The sequence below is a fragment of the Camellia sinensis genome, chromosome 14 (genome assembly GCF_055761805.1).
Source record: "Camellia sinensis isolate YWXY chromosome 14, ASM5576180v1, whole genome shotgun sequence".
NCBI classification, from domain to species: Eukaryota; Viridiplantae; Streptophyta; class Magnoliopsida; order Ericales; family Theaceae; genus Camellia; species Camellia sinensis.
Genome location: NC_138974.1, coordinates 11,057,069 through 11,066,950, shown reverse-complemented (window position 1 = coordinate 11,066,950; position 9,882 = coordinate 11,057,069). Strand labels below are relative to the sequence as shown.

Below are 9,882 nucleotides of genomic sequence, written 5' to 3'. Positions count from 1 at the left end.
CTTCATTTATTGAGGATAATGGTCACACCATTTCATGTGATGATATTACTGGTTAATAAAATACTGTAAATGAAAGCAAGTGGACATTGTTTGTCTTTCACTAGGGTTACGGTACACATATGCAAATTATGATAATTGTAGGTTTGATTGTCACATATGTGGTAACTCAATTTTATGGGAGTCATAATTTAAAAATAATAATAATTATAATCAAATATCACATAAGTTATAACTATATAACTCTTGGATCATAACTAAAATAATGTTATAACAAATATCACAATATATCATAACTAATATCACAATAGGTTATAATCAAAGATACAAAAATTATAACTAAAGATGCGTATGTATACTATAGAATTTCCCCTTTCACTAACCAACCATTCAACTACCTCAATGTGAGATTTCTTATTAATTAGTGATATTTATACCTCAGAGATTTGAGAAGTGAACAAATTATTAAAGTGATCCTGAAATAATATTCCATACAACTTACTAATTAACACTTTTCATGTGGTATTTTTTTTCTTTTTTTTTTTATCAGCAAAGAAAATAAACTTTATTGATGAAGAGAAAGACTAACACATCAATAAAGGAAAATAGGATGAGTGCAAAAAGTATCATATCGAGCCAAAAATAAAAAACCGATAACTATAAAAATAAAAAACCGATAACAGTGAATAGACAGATAACTATAAAAATAAAAAATCCATCATATAAACCGATAACTATTAAAATAAAAAACCAAATACAAATTTAGTCCAAATAACAGGAAATAATTTCTCTATTTATTGGAGTCACAAAAACTCGACACAAACCCATGTGATGTGAATTTGGTGATGAGTAATGTTGCATGTACAAAATATTTTATTAAATAATTTACTAAACATTCATATAAGCAAAGGATTCATATAAGTATGAGATTTACACCCATATAAGTATTTGAGACAAATTTTAAGACCTTTTAACATTTTTGTTTGGTGATTGGAATGATTCAGGGTTTGAAATAGTTGGACCTAACAAACCCATGTCTGTATGTACAGATGTATCTCTCGGATTAGGATCATGCAATGCAGTGCATGTACGACATTTGCATGCATTGACTTTTCTTCATGTAAAATTGTTGACCAAACCTCATCTGCGATTGAAGACCAACACAATTCTGTACGCCCCCAAAAAGAAAGAAAAAAAAAAAAAAAAAAAAGGCAACAGAATTTTTTTTCTTCACTGCTAGAAATTAGGCTTTTAGCGGCGTTTAAAAAACGCCGCTATAGGTACCAAAAACGTCGTCAATTCTTTTTGTGACGTTTAATACCAAACGCCGATGACGCGGCCGTCGCTATAACTTTATGGCGTTTGGAAAACGTCGCTGTATTAGTATAGGCGGCGTTTTTAAAAACGCCGCCAAATGCCCTGCCCTAACAATACTGTGACGTCAGTATGATTTTAGCGACGTTTTTAAAACGCCTTCATAGGTTTTTTTAATTTTAAAAATTCCAACCGTTATAGTGGCATTTGAAAAACGCCGTCTTATCTTTCTTTTTTTTTTTTTGGTTTTGAAATTGTGCTAATTTTATGTGATTGAACTAAAAGAACACCAATAATAAAACTAAATAACACTAATATGAAATAATAACTCCCATTCAAATAACAAATATAGTATTAATTCACTTTCCCATTCAATTTAATATAGCATTAATTTTTCCACAAAATAATATATCCAAAAATTGAATTCACAATTCTCAATCAAAAAATTACTACCTTATATACAAAGCCACAAAAGTTAAATCCAATTGAAACATAAAAGCAATAAGTACCTTAAAAATGTCTTGGCTTCGAATTTTGGAAGATACATTACAGGGATTTAAAATTATTAGAGAAACTTACTAGAAAAGGCTTATGCCGATGACTATGAATGGCAATATATTAGCTAGAACAACCACAACTAGCTGAGTCCTAATTAATGAATTAGGAATCATTTAGATTATCTAAGGCAATGGCAAATCATTCGTATGCTTATATTAATGTTTCTCCTACGTAAAACATTTTCGGAAAGTGTTAAAAAAAGAATAAAGAACAGAAAATAAACTCGGCCGAAGTTCTGGGTTTTCTCCGCAGCATGCTTTTGATGAGGGCCTGACTGGAAAACAAAAATAGAGCAAGGATTAGATTAAGACACTAATTAAAGGCCACAATATACAAATAAGAACACAATTCCTCACACGGAAAAATCTAAATTTTCATAGGCATCAAAAATATGCCAAGTTGCAACTTGCATTCATGATTGCATTATAACTTATATATGTATTTATGTGACATTTGTGTATACACTTACCCAAGGACCAAATGTCTGACTTAGAGCCATAAGGTATGTCAGCAAGAAGCTCAGGGCACATATAACTTGGAGTTCCTACAACCTGAGTTACGAAAAAGAAATCTTGAACAATAAAACTAATGCAAATGTTGAAACTTGAAAAATGAACCAGTTAACCACAAGACTTACAGAGGATGCAAGATCATCTGATGGTAACATCTTAGCAAGTCCAAAATCACCTGCAACAGGATTAATCAATGGTGATTCAGCAAAATACTGACACCTCTCAAGACTATTAAAGAAAGAAAACATATCACTTACCAAGACGTATGTCTTGGTCTTTTGCCAAGAATATATTTGAACACCGCAAGAACAAGACTGTCAGTAACATGCAATTTCAGAAATTTCAGAAGGATAATTCATAAATCCTCTAGTATACAGATAGATGCAACTTACCTTAACATCTCGATGAAGAATATGATTCACATGTAAGTAGTCAAGAGCCATAAGCAATTGAACAAGCTATTTACACAGCTTCTATAAACAATTTAACATCAATGTATCAGTGAACAAAGAAATTGTGAGCTGATACAAATTGAAAACTGCAGAGGTGGGAGGTAGAATGCAGTACAATCTAGATTGCGACAACAGAAAAGAAAACGAAACAATATAAATGTGATGCTAAGATACTAGAAATATAAAACAACCTCATCGGAAAAAAGAACACCATTTGCTTTCTTTATAGGTTCTGCCCTGTAAAAGACAAAGTAGCAAAAAAGATGACGTCATAGATTGCATGTAAAGTTTCAGCCCAAGTAAATGGATTAAGCCAAGTATTGCAGTTTTAGCCAGAAAAGTCACTCACATGTCTCCTCCTTCACAATAACCAATAATGATGCATACATAGCAGCCCTGAGAGCCAAGACAATGAAATTGTGAATTGTAACATCCAAAAAATGACAGACCATATGCAACTATTCTGAAGTGAATAGAAAAATTATTAAGAGAGCACAACTAGCTTAATTAGCTTAAGAGAGCACAACTATTCTGAAGTGAATAGAAAAATAAATAAAAGAGGAAAGTCACTGTAACAGTTTTAATTCATGACATTGCTTAATTAGCTTCTCAAAACTTTCATAATCTAGGTGAGCAGAGGAAAACACATGTTGGATTTAGAGAACTACACAAAATAATATATATATATATATATATGTATAGAAAGAGAGAGAGAGAGAGAGAAGTATCCATAAATGATGGCATTTAATGAGTAAAGTTTCATAATGTTAAGACCAATGATCAACTGGGTTAAACAATGAAGCATATGAAAGCAATATCAGCATGACAGGAAGGAAGGAACAAAAACAAATAGAATAGACATTCAGGTAGCCTATTAGACCATCAGAAAACAAAGGATGAAAGAAAATACCAATGTCAATTGAACAACATCAATAATACGAGATATAACATCTACTGACCTTCTCTACCCAAGAATCTTTATACTCCACGCCTTCGTTAATTTTGTAAACTAACCCTACTCCAACATCCTAAAACAAATATAAGAATAAAATAAACAAATAAACAGCAGTAAAGGACTTAGACTCACCCTGCTCCAACGTCCTAACCCTTGTTGTTTGGCTTGCTCTTCAAGGCGTAGCAGTTCCGCTAAGAAAGGACTAGCTTCTCCTTTCTGTTGACCCTGCTCCCTAACCTGCAAGCATCAGATTTAGCTAATGCCCATACATACAGAACAAATCCAACGTTGGAAATGTATGCACCAAAGAAAAAAGTGATATAACCTTTGCCCAGCCTCCAGCAACAACCATCAATGAGACATTCTTATCGCCGAGGAAAACTGAGCCGAATTCTCGCCCTATGGCTGGTACAGTATAATCCACTCTGAAAGTGACATCCTATTCAAAAAGATAAATTGGGTAAGATGCGATAATTCCAACTCATTCATTAGAAAACTGATATGTTGCAATCATAGCTAAAGGCATTTAAATGAGCACCTTTCCTATACAAAGCTTCCTTAAATACTCTCTGCTCTCCCAGGCAAATGACTCGTCAATACCGCCTCTACGAGCCTAGAATGTAAATGGGGGGGAGGGATGAATAATAAAGAAATAAAAATTTGATAAAGAAAATGTACAAAATATGAAACATGTAATGCTAGTTAAATAGACTAACCAATCTAGGGGCAATAAGGGATGACAGAGTAATTTCGTGATGCGTTCATCACTCAAACTGCGAGCCTACCTCGGTCGTCAGGAGTATCGATATTCGACACGTGTTATGATCTGAATGGGTTTGTGTCGGTTCGGGTACCAACCGTATCGTTTTACTTCTCAGGAGGACCCATCTTGACGCTGCCAGCACGGAACTTCTTGATACCAGTGAATGAAATGGGAACATTCTGTTTTGCATTTGCAGCATCAGCATCAGGACTATCCATAATAGGCAATATACAGCAAGAGGGAATCCAGATTTCATTTGATGGGGCAAATGGTTTTGTGGGATTTGGACCCAACGTCTGCTAGCTACATTTTTTCTACTTAATTTTGCTACCCATCACTTCACAGTTAATAATACTCTCTCATCTTTTTTTTTTTCTCTCTCTCTCTCTCGCTCTCGCTCTATTTATATCTATATCTATATCTATATATATTATATTTGTTTTGTATTAATATAGTAGCAGTGTATTGTATTGTATTGTATTGTATTGTATTGAGTTTTACTATTGATTGTGTTTAAGGAAAGGTCATCCAGGTACTGTCCTGTCCCAGTTGATGATTAGGTCAAAGTTGTATTTTGTGTCCTCCTTTGAAAGAGGAAGGGTATGTAATAACAATATATTATATTAAACCAACTTTCTATGATGAGTTTTGGTGTTACAGAGAGAGAGAGAGACAGACAGACAGACAGAGCGAGCATTAGAATTAATTGGAGTCTAGGTTTTAATATAACAAAGCAGGCAAGTATAATAATAACAAATAAATAAACATTCACAAAGGGAAAGCAAAGCAGAATATAGTCAAAAGAATCCAGCAAAAAAAAAGTGATTTACTTGGGAGGGGTTGTTAGAGAGCAGCATCCTCTCTCTATTTTTAACATGAGAGAGCATCCAAGACAACCTTTCTCCCCCCCAAGACTGTAAAAATCAACAACACCCCATATTCATAAAATATCTAAACAAGTGTACATACTTAAAATGTGTAAATCAGATTTATTTTTATTATAATTCACACTATAGTAAGTTTAAATTTTACTATACATTCAAATTTTGTTTTTGTGTTTTTTTTCCCCTCTTCTAAATACATTAGCATTTCTAAGTACAAATAGTTCAAGTCTTTAACCACGTGTGGCGATAACAATGGCACAACAATGCATAATGAATAAGGTCTTCAAGTACATGCAATCTGCAAACATCGCGAATCAGCTTAATGCAGAATCTATACGAGCTAAAATTGAATAGATAAACACATGCATACACATATACACATACAGATCTGAGAAAAACACCTGATTGATCAGAGAAAAAAGCAGTATGTTCTGGATTGATCGGAACCAGAAATCGGAGAAAACCAAATCGATCGATCGATCGATCAAACTTGTATCAAATTATTGAAACTGAACACAAACGAAGAACAGTTTATGATTAGAATTGCACGAACAATCACAATTGATATGATGATTTATATATAGATATATATATATATATATAAGAGAGAGAGAGAGAGAGAGAGAGAGAGAGATGAGTACCGAAGAGATTGTGTCCGAGAAGGAGTCGGACAGCGGATCAGAGCATAAACTGGGTGCAACAAATAGTATATGCTGTCTTTGAGCTCAAGACCCATATTTTTCACTGCAAGATTCAGGCTACCCAATCTCTGAATGGAAACAGCAGGAATTTTTAACACCTGAATCTGAATTTTTAAATTCCAAGTAAACTTTCTGACATCTTTTTTTCCCATGATCATAACTATCCTACTCCATCTTTGTTTTGCCACTTCGAACTGATGCTTTGGTGCTAATACATCGCTGCCATCACCAGAAATAGATATGGACAAAGAATCATTTCTTCTGCTGTCAAACCAAAATATATCCTTGGGAAGATTGACATAGTAGACAGGAGAATTTCCCCAGCAAATTGCTATGCCATGTATTTCAAAAGGGACAGTCGAGTTCACTTCAGATCTTTTGTTAAAGTGAATATCAAAATAGAATTCTCTGGTTGAGTCCCAAAGATCCAAGAACGAATCAAATCCACCCGGAGTATTAACAGCATTTACAGGACCTTTCTCAGAAGCATTTTCCTTATTGTCAAGACATGCAGTTTCTCGATCATTTTGCTCCTGCTCACCAAGATCACAATACTTATCAACTTTTCTGATCTCATTACCAGTAGTTCTTACAAGACTAGAGAAGGACGTGTCTGCATTATTAATATGTTCAATAATTGTATTAACCTCACCAAGAGTACCAGGCCCTTCAACTACTGCTGCAGGATTTTCAGCACCAAAATTAGTCTGCATGGTACCAGTTGATTTTACTTCATGTGGAGTCCCTAAGCCAACACCTATGGTTTTTGCTGACTTCTCTTGTCCAATTTCTATTGTAACTTTATCAAAATTTTCGCATCTTACCAACGTTGACTTGGCTGAAACATGCTCTGTATGCTGTACACCAACAAAGCTACTAGTACTCTCTTCCCCAGAAGAGGTTGTCACCCCTTTTTGAGTGGCATCACCAGCAGCCTTTAATACAGGTTGAGGTAACTGGGGAACATCAAGTCCAAGAGATTTGAAAGCTGTGAAGGCAGCAACCCTTGCCTCTTCAGCTTTATCAAGAACAATTTTGCGTGCACCATTCTTTATCTTCTTGGCTATCCCCAATTGAATCCGCCGTTGTGCTGAATCTTCGATAGTCATGTAGGCAAATAGTCAAAATCAGAGGATATGAACTGGAGGAATGTGGTCCAAATAAAAGAAGTGGAGGAAGAAAATATAATGATATAACAGAGGAAAAGTGAAAGCTCTAAGAAACAACAACTAAAACATATGATGATACTATATTTAGAAGCAAGCAAAGGAAGCACAAGAGAATGCATGTGTCTGGCGATACTATATACTGTGCTATTATATGTTCACAACATTAAATTGAATAATCCATGCCAAAAAAGTCCACACACACGCACAAGATTTCACCTTGTGCAGCCCATGATGAAGATTCAAAAAGAGCCTTGACAATTTCAGATATTGATGCTACACCAATTGCTTGAGGTGTGCGCAACCCAGCTTTATAAAGTTGTCTAGCTCGGGAACACTAATAAGGAGAAATAACAATAATGAATTAATGATAATCTTGGCAGTAATAAACAATAAAAATAATCTCTTCAATGAGGAAAATCATTAACTTAACTAGGTTGCTAATGAAGTTTTCAACTAAACATCAATTGAAGTCGGTTTGGCTATTAAGGTCATAAGTTCCAATTAATTCCAAGCCTCACAAAAAGATTTTAAAGACAGAAAAATATTAAATGATTCATGTATTCAACCTTAACATATGGAATGGTGGTAAGCTCTACAATCTCTGCCCGGACTCCAAATGAAACACGATTTTGGAATTTGGAAACCAAACCTTCCAGATCATGCCAACCAAGCCTCTCACAAAACACAGAAACCATAGAAGCAAACCTTCCAGCATTTTCTTGTAAGGCCTGAACCGCTGTCCGCAAGAATACATCAAGAAATCATAAAGTTTTCTAAAAGGAAGTTTGTGTAATTGCAAGTTATATGCATTTGGGCTAATCTCCCACAACACAAGGTCTATTTACACCATAAAATTTTCTAATTTGGATTTTACTCGGCTGCTGTTATGCCTATTTTGCAAGTGCAAGCTAGTCTAATACAATTACAAACCCGATTTCCATAGCAATTAAAACTGATTACCACAATAATTGTAATGTACTACTTAACGATGAGCCAGAAAATTGGAGCTTTGGGAAGCATCACATAGCTCTGTTAATGGCTTTTACTGCAAAAATTCATCAATCACACAAGCAACTGTATTGCAACCAGTTTTGGTGTAAACATAAATATTTGTGCATAAGAATGGATCTCTTCCCCACATGAGGGTTATATACATCATAATTTTATTAAGTTGAAGGTAATTAGTGATTTTATGACAAATTACCATGATCTTATTTCTTACCTACTGATGAATGATGTTTCATTGTTTCATTGCTTCAACTTCAGCATTCAACTATCCCTCCAACCAGTATCAGATATTGAGAATCAGTCTCAATGAATTAATAAATTTCATACAATACAATACCATCCCAGCTATCAAAAAAATCAGAATTGGCAACACTTCATGAACATGTTATTGGCTAAATTAGATTGTTCAAGAAAAGTAAATTTGTTAATGACTTGTAGAGTACCTTATGAAGAAAAATAAGTACTCAGGAAGTCGCTAAGAAAATGGCAATCCATTCCAAGATATAATGAACTGTTCTAAATTTTAGATTTTTTCTCAATATTGAATACAAAATCACAATCCATTCCAAGATATAATGAACTGTTCTATATTTTAGAATTCAAAATAATAATAATAATAATAATGTAACCAGATATTCTACCTAAATATCTAAGCTACACTGATTGATCAATCCAAACTGATGCTAATTTAGGGTAATAAAAAAACAGAGATTAAAATTCAACATGCTAGGAAAATTCAACATGCTAATTTAGGGAAAAAAAACAAGCGAATCTGAAGCGATGGTGCTCACCTTGGTAGATGATGGTGCTCACTTTCCTCGCTGAACGAATCTGAGATTGAATCACCGAGCTGAAGAAGGTTGAACTTCGAAATCACGTTCAATCGATCAATAGATCTTCAATCGATCGATCTGATCTAGATAAAACCTAGCAAACCTGAATCGAATGATTCCATCAGTAAGTATCATCTTCAATCGAACTTGACTGTGAGAAGATAGAGATAAGACTGATCAACACTTACCATGAAGAAAGACCTGCGAACTCGAACATGAACTAGAGATAGAGATAAGACTGATCTGCGAATCGATGATCTATGAATACTTCAATCGAATAAACGAAGAGGTGAATCAAATACTTGAAGAGAAGGGTTGCAGATTAATCGATTACTAAATGAAGGGGTTTGAATCGAGAGAAACGAAAGGGTTTGAAGCAAGAGAGAGTGAAATCACGGGTGTAGAGGGTTGAGAGAGAGATCTTCTTTGATTTAAGCTTCGATGGATTTGAATCAGGTTTTGTTCAGATCGGGGCTTCGATCTGAATCTTCTTTGATTTAAGCTTCGATGGAGCTTCGATGGAGAGGGATGAGAGAGATCTGTGCGCATGTATTAAGGGTTGAGAGATCTGTGCGTATGTAGGCTCTGATACAAAATAAGGTTTTCACAAAAAAGGGGCGCGTGTGGGTCACCACATTCGGAGGCGTTTTTAAACGCCTCCCATCATAAAACGGTGTCGTTTTGTTTAATAGAATATGCGACGTTTATAAAACGCCGTTAAATACTAATAACAGTG

At 34.6% G+C, this 9,882-nt stretch overlaps 1 protein-coding gene across 3 annotated transcripts; it reads right to left on the bottom strand.

Annotated features, from left to right (window-relative positions):
• Positions 1–1,817: 1,817 nt before the first annotated feature.
• LOC114256285 (helicase and polymerase-containing protein TEBICHI-like) lies at positions 1,818–9,458 on the bottom strand. Of its 3 annotated transcripts, XM_082906793.1 has the most exons (14): positions 9,335–9,458; positions 9,105–9,249; positions 7,872–8,041; positions 7,522–7,639; positions 6,077–7,232; positions 4,574–4,730; positions 4,327–4,401; positions 4,114–4,227; positions 3,921–4,025; positions 3,793–3,861; positions 3,183–3,229; positions 3,025–3,070; positions 2,339–2,420; positions 1,818–2,143 (listed from the first exon to the last, which is right to left on the bottom strand). In XM_082906793.1, exons 3-14 carry the CDS (start codon positions 7,998–8,000, stop codon positions 2,037–2,039), a joined length of 2,205 nt encoding a protein of 734 aa, XP_082762919.1. In that variant the 5' UTR covers positions 8,001–8,041; positions 9,105–9,249; positions 9,335–9,458; the 3' UTR covers positions 1,818–2,036. The 3 variants fall into 3 exon arrangements, 2 of the variants coding, with proteins under 2 accessions (XP_082762919.1, XP_082762920.1); XM_082906794.1 differs by lacking the exon at positions 3,793–3,861 and having other exon boundaries at positions 9,335–9,457; XR_014351252.1 differs by lacking the exons at positions 1,818–2,143; positions 2,339–2,420 and having other exon boundaries at positions 3,041–3,070; positions 3,793–3,848; positions 9,335–9,457.
• Positions 9,459–9,882: the final 424 nt, after the last annotated feature.